Source organism: Alosa pseudoharengus, unplaced genomic scaffold, assembly GCF_046254945.1.
Source record: "Alosa pseudoharengus isolate Yale_2024_CS ecotype anadromous, Long Island Sound unplaced genomic scaffold, YU_APseudo_1.1 YU_APseudo_1.1_scf_3, whole genome shotgun sequence".
Lineage (NCBI taxonomy): Eukaryota > Metazoa > Chordata > Actinopteri > Clupeiformes > Clupeidae > Alosa > Alosa pseudoharengus.
Genome location: NW_027468718.1, coordinates 29687076 through 29704749, shown reverse-complemented (window position 1 = coordinate 29704749; position 17674 = coordinate 29687076). Strand labels below are relative to the sequence as shown.

Below are 17674 nucleotides of genomic sequence, written 5' to 3'. Positions count from 1 at the left end.
GGTGGACTCACAGTGCAGTCCCATCACCACTTGTTCACCTCTGTCTGGCTCCTGTCCATCTCACACATCTCCCCATCTGTTAACGTCTCCAGTTGTCTTACGATCGGACGGACACTGCTCTTGGGCCATCTGGTGCCCTTTAGAGCTAAAGCTGGCCACTGGCCAAGTGCTATGCAATGCAGCACCTCATTATTTGCCTCGCTGTCACTGCTGCCAAAGAAAGCCACCTGCTACAGAATTTAAAGAAAATGTAACTAATGAAAAAGCCTTTAAACATATACTGTGTTTTGACATAGTATTTTGAGATTCTATGGATAGATAACATGTTTAGCTGCATTTGGGTTATAGATAGAGTTTCATCATTAAATATGTAGCTATATTCCATGGCTGTTGTTTTAAGCTGATGAGCATTTTCCATTTTGCATTAGACAACCACATTCATACCCTGCAGTAAAAAGTTACACATTGTATCAATATGAAAGATCTATACTGGACATTTTGTGATGTTTTTTCAAAGGGCCAAACAACTTATATATGATAACCAGTTGGTTTATTATTATGACTTTATAACGACAGAATAAAACACATTTATTACAGCATTTTTTTTTAGTTTACTTTATGCTCCTTTAAGTATGCTGAACTGAATGATTAAATAACCAGGCCTTCCGGAATGGCCTTCAGTTCCTCCAATGGTGAAAGCACTTTTTTCCCTTGTGGGTCACTGGAAATATGAACTAATGTAGCTCTAAAAATGAATCTGTCAAATATCCTTCCTGTTCACTAAGAAATTACCATGCTGTCCTTTGTGAGCCATCCAGGGGTGCACTGAGAGATTTTAAGAGCATCCCATACAAGCCCTGGGGCAGAGAATTCCATTACGAAGAGACTGTCCATCAATTCAATCAATCCCACAAGACAATTCTGTGTATTTGTAGTGTTGTTACTGTTTGCCAGGGGGCTACCACTTAGTATGGACAAAGGGAGAGATGTGGCTGAAAGTGCCTAAAGAAATGTCCCGATGCTCTTTTTTACTCAGTATGTTCAGTGCCAAAGCACTGGATCTCTGACAGAGTTTTTCACTTAATCTAATCATCTTTCAAAACCAAAAGGTGAAATGGGGTAGGCATAGTGTGGCATATATTGTGAACGTTCAACATCTTCAAAGGCACAATATCCAAAGAAAAAATAATTTGCAGAGGCACTCTGAGGTTGAAAAAGTATAAAAAAGCCTTTAATTTATCATGGCAAGAACTGGTTAAAAGCACATGCGCCTACGTGTTACGGCCTTATGGATATTCAGATTTAAACATTAATATGTGTGTTACACATTAACCAAGTAGTCTTAAGTCTTTATATGTCACACTCTTAGTGTATACATTTATTTATACCTTTATATTTTTACATGTTTTTATATTAATGTTTAAATCTGAATATTTGCCCACAGGCTTAACACTTTACCCATCTTTCAAATTAGGGCCCTATATGTAGAAGATGTTGCTAAATACTCAGTCCCTACAATCTGGCAGGATTCTGCCTTTAAATCTGTTATCATATTTTAATCCAGCTATTAAATCTAGGTCACCTTGTATTGAAGGCAAGAAAAATGAAGCTTGAGGTCAAATGGCCAGTACAGTGTTCATTTCCACCCTACACTGATAATTGACCCACCTCCTCCAGTAAGTCTTGAGGCTAGAGGAGAATGTACGTGGCCATCTTGATACCCCTTTTGACCCTCCTGGCCTCCATAGTTTTGAAGCTCCCACACAAGATCAAGCAGCCAAGAATGACGACATGCCTATACCCTGCTTCGTAATATAGTCGGCCCTCAGCTGTGCAATGTAGTTCTCTTCTCTGAAAAGAAAGAGCCTTGAATGATGCTTCCTCATAATGGTACAAGAAAAATAGGAGAGAGGCCGCACTATGCATACATACTCTTTTATTTGCACATACGCGTTTCGGCGTGTGCCTTCTTCTTCGCACACTGAAGAAGGCACACGCCGAAACGCGTATGTGCAAATAAAAGAGTATGTATGCATAGTGCGGCCTCTCTCCTATTTTTCTTGTATGTATAACTATCCAGGCCAGCACTCTTAAAGTTTAGAAATAGACAAATTGAGTGAAGCCTGCTCCTATCCTCACTGACTCCTCATAATGGTACCCATTGCATATCCTAGGCCTATCTGTAATTCAAGGAAAGGCTGACTGACGTCCCAACAGAGGCTTGCATGGGCGTACAGGCACAGGAATCTCATTCCAAATGAAATCTATTCTCTGTCTATCCTCTGGTCATTTTGCTGTGCTGATGTTGTGCTGCAGATGGCTCGCCTGGCTCCACACCAAAAACGCACAGCACCAGTGCACTCCAAAATCCCCACCACAATCCCCGCTGACAGTTGGCAAAAATTAAGAGAGCCCTCAGAGGCTTTCTGATGGTGGCAGGAGTTGGTGTATTTAAAAAAGCCTTTGCTCCAGAGAGCGGAGTAAAATGTAAAATATGAGGACTGCTCCCTGTGGGCCCCTGGCGGTATGGGGTTTCTGATGTGGGAACTCCTGAATCTGGACATGGAGGGTATTTGGCCCTGAGGAAATACACAAACTCACTGGAATGCAGAGTTGGAAAATAGAGTTGGGCAATGAGCATTATCTTATTATGTCTGCAATTATCGCATTAACTCTGGAAGTGAATTGTAAATAAAATTTGGCTGTATGTGTTATAAGTGATATACTCTGTGTCCATAGTTTATTTGTTCATATTTGTCCTAACAAATACTTGCATGGACAGTCTAGTATCAGAGTAGAATCAAAACCAGGACAGTGAGAATTTTTTTTATCAAAAACGTAATCAAACACTTATTGTAAGCCTGAGGAAAACTGGTTCCTCATTATGTAAATTGTTCTAGATTCAAATTATTTACCCATTTTATGTGGAGAGTATACCCTTCATAATTTGACACAACTAAGCATCTGGATCAAGGAAAGTGTCCTGCTGTGTTTGTGTACAGTTCCAATCCCCAGAGGAGGTGGCTTGACTTACTTATCATTGACCTGGTTTAGATTCAAAGCACCTGAAGCCACAATGAGCCTTTTATTTGTGGGCAGAGCACTCTCAAGGCTACTGCATGCTCCTGAGATCAACTACACAGATGCACATAGTCTTAATGCTTAAGTTGTACCCTACATTTGAAAAAAAAAGAACGTTGATGGCTGCCTCAGATTTTGATGTCTGGACCAGAAAAAAGTTTAAGCAATCAAAATACTCTGACATGTTGATAAGAGGTCATAATGGCAAACAGGTAGACTGAGTAGTATTTTGTGATTTATGCAAAACAGTTCTGGAGATTGTGAGAATACTCCATTTTCACTGTGGTTAATTTACCTCACATTTGCAGAGATACAATCAGTGCATTAAAGATAATTTTGTTTTGTAAACAGGATGGCGTTGTATCTGCGTTCTTTGAAATTCCATAAAATAGCCGACCATTTTTGTTGCCAAATAGCGCAAAACTAGCCGTGAAATGAGAAATTACCTTTGGCACCGCGGCTGCATGATAATGTTCTCATCTTGAGTAATTCCAGCAGTAATTGAGAAAATATGTTCAATTCATCTCTCAGATATCCTGATTGGATGTTAAAACAGAGGTGGAATATGGTGGGAACAAAACACATGTCTGCAGTGACTGACAGACCGCATTGTGTTCACATACAGGTTGTATCTTATCTCCCCTGAAACTTTGGGAACAGGTCTGACGGGACCTGCACGTCGGGATTAAATCCAAACAAAGTGTCTGATTTCTCTTCCCTGCTTTTTCCATTCCCGCTTGCATGCATTACATCATTGCGCCGTGCTATGGAATGTCACTAAAAATGCTCAGGTGACAGAAATGTTTTTATCAAATTAATAAACATTTACAAAGAACACTGCTTGGTAATATAAACTCTGTGCGTTTAGTACAAGACTTACATGAATAATGTAAAACATTTTCAATATCCAATATTTTCCATTCATGAATAGGCATAAAAAGTGAAACCAAACACTGGACAAAAATGGGCAAGGGAATGCAGTGATGGCTGGGGTAGGACTGAGAGCTCAATCTTATAGTTGTAACCATGTTCAGCTGTGCAGGGGAAAGTCAGAGAAAGCTGCTTTGTACTGCAAGCTCTGTGTTTATCTTCCTCCCCACAATGCCCCCAGGAGGAAGCCAGACATGACACACGCGCTGAAGATCATGATTAGATTTAATTGAGGGTGTGAAGACGGCACGGCTCGCAGCAATTTCCACTCAAACACCAGCGAGTCTTCTCCTTCTGTCTCTCCTCTTGGGCTCTCTCTCTTTCTCACTCTCTCTCACACTCTCTTATCTATCCCCTGTTTCTTTCACTCTATTCCTCCCTCTCTCCTTCTCAGCTCTCATTCGTGCATCAGCTCACAGATTTAGAAAACTTGCTATTCAGCGTCTCAGGGCCCCCAGCATGCATCTCAGCTGAGGTGGGCCCCCATGGTGTGGGCTGAGCTCCGACTCAAACGCAGATAACAAAGGCCCGGGAAGCATCGCGCGCACGCACACACACACACACACACACACACCAATATACTCATAGATATACTAGACACACATACACCCCAACATACACACAGATATACTAACGCACACATACACACACCAATATACTCACAGATACACTAACACACAGGCATTCATACACACACACACACACACACACACACACACACACACACACACACACACACACACACACACACACACATACGCTCCACCCCAGCCCTGATCTGCTGGGAATTGAACTATGCCGCTATTCTGTAGTCTTACTAACCTGCAAAATCTAACCTGGCAGCCCCCTGTTTTTTTCTTCCCCCTTCATGAGAACTGAGCTCGAGCAACAAAGGACACCCAAGCCCCTATTTACTTTGCACATTCCACAGCCACTGAGGTTTATTCTTGCATATTTTGGTTGCCTGATGGAGGATGGGAAAGGCTCTCTCCGATAAATAGCGGTGCCAGTATGTTATCAAACCCATATGTTTCCATGGCGCGGCATGGAGTGGTCGCCCCTGCTGTCACGTTTCAGATTTAGGCGAGCGAGGAGCAGAGCAGCGGAGCCGCTCCTCTCGTCTGAAACTCACACCAGCTGTGACCTCAGCCTCTCAAGATGTGGAAAAAACACAAACTTACACTCAAACAAATTCGTCAAAAATGAGAGACACACACACACACACACACACACCCACGCATACACACACTTAAGGCTGGAGTTAGACCTCAGAGAGATTAAAGTTCAGCAATTCTAAACAGAACTGTGTTTTAACATGGCCTGTTTCCACACGTGGCCATTAATGCACCTACAAATTGCATGGCCAGTTTTTGAAATGATCCTTAGCAGTGCTGCTTCTCGGTGGATGGGCGCGTAAGTGAGCTATTGGCTTATGAAGCATAAATAAAGGGAGGCTGCCAGTTCTGGCTGGCCTCCAGCCCGCTAACATTCCCAGTCAGGGTTGTGCCTTTAGAGTCTTTTGTTGAGTTTCGGGAGAGAAAGATGAGAACATTTCAGCAAGAGCCTACAGCTTGATACTGTGGAGGGATTTTGTTCTAAATTATCTTTTGTGGGACGTTTGTTTCTCTTTCTCTCTCTCTCTCTCTCCCTCTCTCTCTTTCTGTGTGTGTGTGGGTGGGGGGGGGGGGGTGTCTGTTTGTGTCAATTCATAGTTTACAAAATACTGTACTAAACGACAAGACAATGCATCAATCCACAATGCATCAATGTAAAGAAATCCTTGAGAATTTGCCAAGGAGATGCTTTGCCAGACATGTTTTTAAAGATCAGAGTTCTTAGAATGGCGATCAACACGAGGGCCAAATACCTGCACATCTTGAGCAAGTTCATCCAGCTGTAAAAGCAACATAAAGCTGGAGCAGATGTCCGAAACCATACTCCTGAAATGCCTGGCTGGCCGTTACTGCGATGGGGATAGTGATCATGAAAACAGCTGAGGCCCAAAGGACACGCGTGGGAGTATAAAACTCAAGGACAAACTCATGTCTGGATTTTTTGTTGTCACAGGTAAATTCACAGGGCAATTTCATCCTGTAAATGAACAACATTTATGTCTGATGGTGAAATGGCAGCTGCTCTTAGAAATTATCATGGGGAGTCAGATCATGCTGTGGTATACGTTTGTGTTACTGGTCACACTTGGAATTTGGCATTTGAAGTGTTCAGGATCGGCAGGAAATAGTCCGGATGGGCCTCAACAGTTTGGGAATGTGCTAAACCTTCCAACTAAACCTCTCTAAGACTGGACTGCTGGTCCTCCCAGTCAAACAAACCATACATCACAGCATCAACATCAAAATGGACTCCTTTGCTCTTGCTCCTACCAATGTTGCAAGAAACTTGGGTGTCATGATTGATGACCAGCTACCTTCTCTGTTGTCTCTGTCGCTCAGTTGTGCCACATCGCACTGTTCAATAAACAAAATCAATACCATACCTTACCCAACATGCAACCCCGCTCTTGGTACAGACCATTGTTATCTCTCGCCTCGACTCCTGCTATGCCTTCCTCAAGGGCCTTCCAGCTTGTGCAGTGAAACCACTACAGGTGGTCCAGAACATGGCGGCGCGTCTGGTTTTCAATCAATTGAAAAGGGTGTGCGTTACCCCACCGTTCACTGAGCTCCACAGGCTACCCTTAGCCGCCCACATCAAATTCAAGTCACTAATGCATGCTTACAAAGTGATGCTGGGTTGGCTTCCACTTACTTAAATGCTCTCATAAAGGCTTATGTTACCCCTCAGCCACTACACTCCTCCAAGGAATGTCGTCTGCATTGCTGCCCCTACACATGTGGCAATCCAAATTGTTTTCATTTGAAGTTCCCCGATGGTGGAACGACTTACCAAGTGTTACCAGAGCAGGAGTGTCAATCTCTATCTTCAAGAAACTCTGGAAGATAGCTTTTTCAAGTGTACCTCCTCTCTTAATACAACCCAACACACCTAAGATGCACTTACCATGAATTCCCCTTCATCTAACAACCCAACACACCTAACATGTACTTACCATGCACTTCCCTTCACCCAACACACTTAACATGCACTAACCATGCACTTCCCTTCACCCAACACACTTAACATGCACTAACTGTGCACTTCCCTTCTTCCCTCCTTCTACTTCTTCCTCTTTCTGTTTCTAGCGCTGTCTCCTTCAGTCGAACCTCTGAATCATATGGCTAAAATTAGAGACAAATGAGAATGTTTATCCCAGAACACAGATTTATGAAAGGTTGCCTCACTCAATTCTTCCATGACAGCTTCTTATCTCCATAATAAATCTCCATCCAGAAGAGTAGTGTGGTTTACAGGAAATCTTAGAGAGCCTTCTGACATTGGCTTTCACAGCCTGTTTCTATAAATGATCTCTCCAACAACACTGTATGGGTTATTGGAGTATTGGGAAAAGCATAGCTCTATAGGCCTATCACTGGCTAACCCAAATTGTGCTTATTGTCCCATTTGTAATGGCCATCGTGTATTTTTTATGATTATTAAAATCGTGACAGGCAACCACCATATCTTGTTGCTGTAATCACCTGGGCCTTACATTAGTCTAACACCTAATATGTCTCTTTTGTGTTTCTGCACTGTAGCCTTGTTTTTATTGATTATAACATGTTTACTGATTATATTAAAAAGAAATGACAGGCTACATACTATGTCTATCATGTTGTTGTCACCACCTGCTTAAAGTGGTCTAATACAGCACACAGTCTATTAAAGAGACGTATTTTTTGTCTGTCTAAAGTTAGTGTGACTAGGGGTGACTTAACGTCATGGAATAGGCCTACTGCTTTCAAGGAGAGAGAGAGAGAGAGAGAGAGAGATTGTCTACCAAGCAATACTTGAAAATCTACAGCATTCTTTGTGGGAAGGGTCTTACTATTATACATCATTGGTAATTCCCTAAAATATTGCGCAAGCTGTTCCCGCATGGCCAGCCCATCGACACCGTCAAACTCGTTCTAACCGACGATAGGCGTGTTCGCTGAAGTTCCGCAGCGACCGCCCCTCTCCCATGTCTCCGGTGTTCAGCACAGCAGATTCAAATTGGCTGGGTGTCACACAAATAGGTAGCCTTTCTCCTGGTCACTACTTTCTTGTCCGCTTTTCACACATGCTAATCACGGTGTTCATTGGTGGACGCCCATAGACCCATTGGCATCGGTTCCTCTTTAACGCTGGGAAATTATTTCTGCAACTTTAACTGCATGAATATTTAAGTGATTTTTTGGGGAGTCGGCCCGCACTACAGCAGTACCTCAGTGTGTCAGCAAGGCTCCAACTTTGTGGTACAGAGTGAATGTCAAAATGTATGAAGGTTGATGGATCGTTTGAAGAGTAACAGAGCCAGTGCGAGTGAGTTATAGAGGAATCCCTCTCACGGACGAAGTCTATCTTTGGATTAATGAAGGAGTGGATGTAGATGATTTCTTGAAGGATGGAGCATATTCACGACATGAAATGCAAAATAGTGGTCGTTGGGGATAGTCAGTGTGGAAAAACATCACTGCTGAGCGTATTTGCGAAAGACTGCTTTCCAGAGGTAAGCTCAATCACGCATTTCTATCTCTCTGATTATCATTAAACCATAGACAATGTTAGGCTACATCGCGAAGGATGGAGTGGTTGGAGGTCTTTGATTGGAACTATTCCCATCATCATCGAACTTATGCATTGTCTTATTTTTTTTCTTCAGGGATACGCTCCAACGGTGTTTGAAAACTACACTGCTAGTTTTGAAATCGACACTCAAAGAGTTGAATTGAGGCTTTGGGACACATCTGGTAAGATTATCAGCGCGAAACACAGCCTGTTTAGTAGGTCTAGTGGGTAGCCGACAGTCTACTTGCTGCATTTTTATAGAAATACATTAATATGTCAATTAAGTTGGAAAAACACGAGATGGTTTCCTGTAGCACTGAATGTGAATGTCCGTGTTGTCCGAGCAGTTCGTTGTAGGGATCACATCACTTCATGCTCTTCTCGCTCTATCCAGTGGTTAGTCCTGAGGAATGACGCTCCAGTTCTGGAATGCTGGAAGCGCTGGCCAGAATGGGAAGTCAGATAAGGTTATAGAAACCGCATGTCCATTCAGTTCCAGGCATAGGAACGCCCTGGTCAGAATGAAAGCCCTGTTAAAAGATCAACGAACGGTGATTATTTTTACCTAGTAATTGCGTAATTAGAATGGCAGGATCAAGTAAGAAGTAGCCTACACATGGAAACAATATTACTGTCACTTAATACGCACTGAGGTGATGTTTGAGCGTGACAGCAAACTGTTCTCCATTCCTTGTATGTGTGTGTGTGTGTGTGTGTTGCACTCACAATTAAAAAGGTAATAACCTAACTTAGATCTTAAAAAAGTTTTACCCGAACTGTCAGCTCACTTAACATGATTCATGAAACCAGAACTAGTGCATCATGATGGCATTTGTCAGGTAGCCCACTCATAGCACAGCTCACGTCAGGCTCTCTGCTCTGGACCAGCATCTGGAGGCAATTACTCTCTGTGTCAGCATTCAGACCTCACATCTGTTGGCCGTGGGGTTTGCCTGAATGTTAAGGAATGGGGTGGGGTGGGGGGAGCACTAGTACCACAGTTCACAGTGTGACCTCCAGTTGATTATCATCCCCTCCAGAGACCTCACCAAAACACATAGTCTCTCCAGGATCTTGTTCATACTGCTAACATTACTGAAATAACCCACTGATAGAATGAACATATGGGGAGTTACAGAATTTCATGAACCATGTTGCTATGGGAAATGTCCAATAAAGACATTTATTGCAAACCTTACCATAATTGATTCGGATTGAATGCCAATTCCATGTCCTCATGTCTGAGAGTAGCCTAACATAACCATTTTAAATGTGTGGTGGGCCTTTTATTATCTTATTACCATACTAACATATATTATGACTGCACTAGGAAAATTAACTTCCCATGAATGAGAGATGCTGAATATCTGGATCTTACTTGATGGGCCAATAGTGGCTGTGTTTTTGGTGTTACCACCAGAGGAAACTAGGGCAGAAGGATCATCAAAACAGTTACATCTGCATTCACTTTCTAGTCAGAAGCTGACGAAGAACAAGACCACATCTAAACAAGAGGTTTGTTTACATCTCAGCCATCCATACAACAACACAGGATGTTGCAGTCTGTGAGCATCCAGTCAATTGCTAGCATCATGACCAAGTCTGGAAGCTGCCTCTCTGTTGGGCTGATGGGTGCATACCTCTGAAGCTGTGAGAGCTTCTTTTTGCAGAATTCGCCAGATCACATGCAGCTTTCTCCTCCAAGAATAGCACTGTAACCCAATTTGCCGATAGCTCATTCGTGTTGCATGTGGCCTTTTTGTCCGCTCTGAGCTTGTGGAGCAATCAGAGGGGATTCCATGGTGCAATTTTGGAACTCAGAGATAGCTGGAGACACCCTGAGAAAATATCTCAAGGAATTCCCTCATTAGTAGTGGCTAGAGTGTGCTTGTAATTTGTCAACAGAATTTGCTTCCAGTGAGGCTAAGACTGTACTGTGTGAAATGGCGCGTTGTTATTTTACCTTCACCTCCAGTATTGCAGACAAGGTTCAGATATCTTCTTTTTTTAATCTAATGTGTGCTTAAATGATCAGTGTAATTCTTCTGTCCTCTTGGTTACCCATTTACCTCTATATCTGATTGTTAGGAGCAGTTGATAATTGTTAGCTCACTGTAGTTATTTCTGGTTGTAGTCTGCTGTATGCTTTTAGATGCCCTTTTAGATAGTGTTTTTCCGACTGAGGGTTGGTTTTTCACAACACCGACATATGCCATCAGCACATTTATACTTGAGATTTCCAAGAATACAATTACGTTTTTTGGAATAACTTTTTTGACATAGGGCTATGACGTGTGCACTCTTGTGGGAACTGTGTCTGGGAAGACAACTCGTGATTCAGTGACTTTGACATAATTGTTTTGTGACTAAAGGTTTTGGCTAAAAGACTTATTTCAAAGATACAATGACATAGGCTACAACCACTATTTTGAAAGGATTTATATTGCTCTTGTTTCTACAACACGTGCTTTATGGGCTGTAGATATTTAGATTATGCTACACTTAAGTGCCCCTATTGCCCTATAAATTCCTTCACCCCTGTCCCTATTCAAGCCCTGAACACGGGCAGCTGGAGGAGGTAGCTGATCACGGGACCACTACAGCTATCTATTTGAAAGCATTCATTATTTATCCCAGATATTGGTACAGATTACCTTGTTGACTTGTCGTTGTCAAATGTTGTGTGTCTTGTGTGATATATGTTTTATGCAAATTGCCCATTTGGGACAACAAAATAAATTGAAACTTCATGGCAGCAGCTATTAAGTACAGTTGTGTTATTCTCCTGTTTTGCCTTACATATGCATTGCATGTCCCTTACACGACAGAGAAAGTTAAACTATGTGGTTTTTCTTCTTTCATTTTTAAGTATTTTGGGGGTTAACATGCAGGAGAAGTTTTCATGCACTCACAAGCACATTCCTCGAGTTCTCAAGTTTCACACCAGATACATATTAAAGACTTTAGCAGCCCGCACTTAAAATGGTGGTCTCAGTTCTGTTTATTTTATAAGGATTGACTCACCAGACACCAGAATATTTCATTTTTGTTTGTGTCTGTCTTTGTGGTATTACTGAGTGGAAAAAAACTGTGGGAGAGGCAGCAGACCCAGGCCAATGCCAAGATCTTTACAGACTTAGGCATTCCTCTGTAAGAATTTTCATATGCAGTCAGCGTTTGAAATAATACTCCATTATTTGTTATGTTGATATATATATTTGTGTGAGGTAGTTTTTCCCATGACAATTTTGATTCATCACTGTTTTCACATTGCAGATTTATTTTGGCATTGATATTGTTATTACGCATGTTTCACCTCTCAGTTGGCAAAGACATACATACTTAGTTAATCCATCTTTACTAAAAAAGTCTGTCCTGCCTGCTTTCCAAGAATTCAGATTATTTACTTTGTACAGTAAATTACACTGGCAAGTTAATAGAGCATAGCTGTCTCCACAAAGTTTGCAAACTTGTAAACATTTGGAAATCCAGCCTCAGTTAACACTGGGCCTTCTTCTCTATAGAAAGCCTCTTCTCCTCATTAATTACTGCACACTATACTGTGTACATTAGAATGATTTATAGTCTAACTCTTAACTCTAAATGAAAATGAATGACATATCTATGTCAATACCAGATATCTTTGCACGTTACCAAAGACAAAGTAACCAGAGACTTTGCTCTGTCTATGGCATGGCAGTGACAGTACAGACTGTGTTGTTAAATCATCTCAACTTTGGGCTTTGACAAAGACGTGTTATTTAGATTGTGGTGCTGCTGGACTTGTGTTGTTAAAGTAGGGCCCCTGAGCTTTCCTGCATTCCTAGTAGTGGTGTGGTTGAATCCTGTTGCATGTGCTGTTTGTCATCTGTGTCATCAGTGTTTAGAGTTTCAGGGATTAAGATTCTCAAATGCTGCCCCTATATTAATCCACATTCTTTCCTTAGTTGCCATTTTGTTTGAGCCTCTGGTCTTAAATTGGACACAAGTGTAGCACCGTCTGAAAGACGTGGTCTTTCATTACACACACTTGCTGAGGATCAGATTAATATTTTCCAAAGCACCAAGTTGAACACACTTCACATGCATTAGGCTACAGTGCACAAGGCAATTTAGCATTCAGAATCAGAATCAGCTTTATTGGCCAGGTTTGCGTAAACAAATAAGGAATTTGACTCTGGTCAATCTTCCGGTCTGCTCTCAAAGTATAACACTCACTTAACATATAAGAATACAAAATAAAAAACATGAAAAGAGTAAAAAGAATAGAACAGTGAGAATAGAATCAATGGCTGTAGAATATGGCTATATGAGAATTAATACAGTATGTACATTTGCAAATAAATAAATACTGTATACACTATATAGGGTAATGCAATTGCCGGGAGCGGGGGGGGGGGGTTGTCCCTGTCAAGGTTGGCAAGTCGTGGACACCTCAACAGGCACAGGCAAGATGCAATATAGTTGAAAAAGGGTGGGAATAGTACAATATCAGTAATGTAACGATAATGTGCCATAACACTATTGTAACTGTAAGGATGAAGTACACATGAAGTAGATGAGCAGAACAGTGTTGATTGACTTTGTCCAATGTAAGGGTGGGGGCTGTTACTGAGTGTTTATTATTACAGATTTGCACTGACTCACTGCTTGATTATGGCTAGATTTACCAAATGCGTTATATATTTATCTGTTACAGTCATAACAACATAATATGTACACATAACAGTGCATAAACTGTAAATAAAACCTTGACCTTGTGTTTACAGGGTCACCTTACTATGACAACGTGCGCCCACTGTCCTATCCTGATGCCGATGCAGTCCTCATCTGTTTCGACATTAGCCGCCCAGAGACTTTGGACAGTGTGCCAAAAAAGGTGGGTGCCTCAGAGTTGACCTGTTAAAAGCACAGGCCATTCCACAGATCCAGCTCTTTGCATTCTGTCTTATCGCAGTTGCAGGAAGTGGAGAAACTGAATGGCATTCATGCAGAGCTTTAGTTCACTCCATAAAGGCTTGTCTTTGTGTAACAGGGTCAAGTGTCTCAGGCTGCAAAAAAGAAGAAAAAAAGCTTTTCACCAACTCGACAGCACAGAGCTGTGTGTGTGTGTGCATTTGACGCTCACGTGAGATTCAAGAATGATAATTGTCCCAGTGAATGCCTTGTTTGCTGTTGCAGACACACACAGGATGCTATTGTGTATGTTTTTGTGTGTGTGTGTGTGTGTGTGTGTGTGTGTGTGTGTGTGTGTGTGTGTGTGTGTGTGTGTGTGTGCACATACAGATGCCTCTTGCCTCTGATGTCATAAAAACTCATTGTTCCACTAGTAGAGAGCTGTGGACATTCATTGCAACCAGAGCCAGGATGGCACACTAGGGTGGCAATGAGCGTTTACAATTGAGGACTTCAGTGCAGGGTCTGCTGCAAGGCCTAAGCAGAGAAATAAGCACAATGAACTAGAATTCCCGGTGTTGCAAATACTTTGCCATGAGGAAACCTGCTCCTATCATGTCTGTCATGTTTTTCAGTCCTGACATCTGGATGTGTGCCCCTGGATGTTCCTGTCATCTCTGTGCAGTAAAATGATGCGGTTTTGTGGTCATATCGTGAATGCAATCTTTGCTTCTGTTTGTATTTCCAGTGGAAGGGCGAGGTGCAGGAGTTCTGCCCCAACACGAAGATCCTGTTGGTGGGATGCAAGTCAGACCTACGCACAGACCTCTGTAATTTCGTGGGATTCTCCAATCATGTCCCGACCCCCGTGTCATATGACCAGGTGAGTCTGCGCATGCAGGGCTGGGGACATATCAATTACCCAGACACACTAGGCTTGTTATTCTGTATAGGAACGGTAGATAGAGATATATGTCTATTCAGAAAACTCAAGCATGACACATCTGATTGGTTCACCATTAAATTTCAGTATTCTCAGTTTACTCATCCCCATGGCAAACATTTAAGCCCCTATAGTCACAGTAACACCATTGGTACAGCAGAGTGCTAAGATTCACCATTATCATCATGACTCTGTCTCCCAGTGACATACTGATACCTCATATATAGTCTATGTCTGTATTACTTCTGATACAATAAATTAGTAAATGCTTATGTAATACTCTGCTCACATAACAAGATGGACCAGAGAACTTTTTTATATTTACACACATCCTCATTACAAATGCTCTAGAACCTTCTCATAATATTATTACCACTACTAGCCTACTAACATTAACAGTCTTTATATATTTGTGTAACAGCCATAGCATCTCCTTTTTTGAGGGAAGACTTGAGATCAACCCTGTTGTTTTATTTCTTCTTCCAGGGACTGAACATGGCCAAGCAGATCTCGGCTCCCTACCTGGAGTGCTCGGCCCTGCAGTCTGAGAACAGCGTGAGAGACATTTTTCACGTGGCCACTCTGGCCTGCGTCAACAAGGGCCACAAGAATGTGAAACGCCACAAGTCTTCTAGGGCCACCAGGAGGTGGCCCAGTCGACCAGAACTGGGGACCGTAGTTTCTGACCTTAACAAATCCAAAGCTAAGAGCTGCACCATCATGTGACATGGGAAAAGAATGTACACGGTGAACGTATGACTTTCTTGGGATTATTGTTTTTAAGCTGTGTGATTCCCCCCCCCCCCCCCCCCCCCCACTCTCTTCTGGATTTTGTATGATAAGCCATCTATCCTTAGAACGCATATGAAGGGAAGGGACAATCTTTTGCACTTTAAATGTAATGTGGAAACACAAAAGGAAGTATTATTGGGAGAGCCGTTTACGGACTTCACCAAGACCGAAACGTTTAATGAAGACCAAGCCCTGGATGACATGCCTGGACTTGTTCCTGATCTTTTTTTTTGTCCTCAAAATGCATCTGGTACTTGGTGTCCCCAAAGGTGCTTCATTTAGAGGTGAACCATAAAGTGTGTCTGTCTTCCTGGTACTGAGAGTGATTTAGGGCCACTAGGGTGACCTAAAGGAAGATATTAATGTAGGTACATATGATGTGCTCTCTATGTAGATTGTCAAAATAGATATAGATATGTGTGTGTGTGTGTGTGTGTGTGTGTGTGTGTGTGTGTGTGTGTGTGTGTGTGTGTGTGTGTGTGTGTGTGTGTGTGCGTGTGTGTTTTCCCTTTGGAATACACTGTGCTTTCCAGTGCTATCCAGCAGTGCATACCACTGAGTTCCCATAAAATCATTTTCAAACCTGCATTCCTTTGTACTTAGGTGTGGTTTCAGATCCTCATGGTTTGCCTGCAAATCACAACTAATGCATTCAAAAGCCACAGTTGTCAGTGATCATTTCTCTGTGTACTTTTATAGAATAAATCAGAACAGCTACTGGTAAAGACTTCTTATTAGAATTATACCTCTTTCTTGTGTCATGGTGTATGGATGGATGAACTTTATATTATATACGAATGTTGTATCATTTTTGGTGTAACAAAAGATTCAGTAGACAAGGCCTCCCAGTGATGGGGATTCTTGATCAGTCAAGAGTTCAAAGAAGATTCTGTTTCCTTTAGATATACCATGATGAAAAGAGTACCATTAACTACATTTATGGAACACCTCCTTGCTAGCCATAGCCTTTATTTGTAGTATTAGATCCCGAAGTCAGATACATTGCAACTATGTATGGGGATTTGCAAATTGATGTGTACAGGTGAAACAGAACTGAACAGTATTTCACAGCCTAGTGAGGGAAAACCACAGCATGAAGATTCACCATTTTTCTGAACCAGCTGTTACCCTCTGTACTCTCCAGTTAAGGCATACAAGCCACAGAGCTGCATAAGGGTGATAATGTGCTATATGTGTTTTCAGCATCCAACCTACTGTATACATGTTACAGGAAAAGTGATAAAACGATTAAAAAGTTAAAAATAAACAAATTGAAGAAAAAAGCATAGATGCAAGAGGAGTTGACCTCTTAAAAATGAATGAAGAAAATGAATGAAGGTGTACAGTAGTTGATATATTAAAAAGGAAGCATCTAACTGTGGCCATTATATGATATAAAAGTATTTTTTAACATGCATGGGTGCACTGCAGTGGAGCCTATTTTCAGTGATTTGGGAGGGTGGTGTGTGTGCCACATCCTTTAAAAACAGGTCAACCAGGGACAAGTACCACAGGAAGCACTTCCTTAGACCTACCTCCCATCCGTTCATATTTTGGTCTAAGTGTGTCTGTTTCCTTTTTGCTGATCACACAAACCCACCAAAAAGCGCATCTTTGTACATCTTCTGCATCTGTATTTCAACTAAAAATATATTTTATACTTTTTAAAATCTAAAACATTCCCAAATGACCGCAGAGCCTAATGGATTTGCTCTTCATAGTTCCGTTTTCCACTGGATCTGTTACCATGAGTGACTGCGTGTGCACTAGCCAGCGAGGGATGATATAAATTATAACACATGTGACTGGTTATGTGTTAGTTCACATACTGACATTGAAGCTGTGCAATGTTCATCTCATCATATATATTGGATGAGAATATGTGAGATAGCTATATGATTAATATGCATAACAGACAGCTTCACAGTGACTGAATCGCAGTTGTAATGATGGAAACACCATATAATTTATGGGTTTGTGAACATGACGTAGTAGACATTGATTTGTTAAGTATGCGTGTTTCACCAAAGGAAGAAAAAGTAGAGAAAATATGAATTTCTTGGTCTGTCTCTGACTTGGTGATGGTGATAATTTATGGGTTTGTGGTGTGTGCGACCCAGTTGTAAAAAAGATTCTTGGATCCCACAAAAATGAAATGACAAAAACTTGAAGGCCACTTGAAGATCATGTGAAAATGGCAGTTTAGCTGTGCCATACAGAAGAGGAAAGAACAAACTTCGCTGGGGGGGTGGGGGGGTTCTACCAGCCCCTCTGCTCCCCAATAATTAGGCATGAGAGACAGAGGAGAGAGAGATGAAAACAACAGCATCCTTAGAGACATGAACAATAATTAGGATGACATGA

At 41.7% G+C, this 17674-nt stretch overlaps 1 protein-coding gene across 1 annotated transcript; it reads left to right on the top strand.

Annotated features, from left to right (window-relative positions):
* The first annotated feature begins 8134 nt into the window (after positions 1–8134).
* LOC143100599 (rho-related GTP-binding protein RhoE-like) lies at positions 8135–16050 on the top strand. Its single transcript, XM_076263942.1, has 5 exons — positions 8135–8620; positions 8774–8861; positions 13449–13558; positions 14324–14458; positions 15005–16050. The coding sequence occupies exons 1-5, from the start codon at positions 8516–8518 to the stop codon at positions 15242–15244; spliced, it is 678 nt and encodes a 225-aa protein (XP_076120057.1). The 5' UTR covers positions 8135–8515; the 3' UTR covers positions 15245–16050.
* Positions 16051–17674: the final 1624 nt, after the last annotated feature.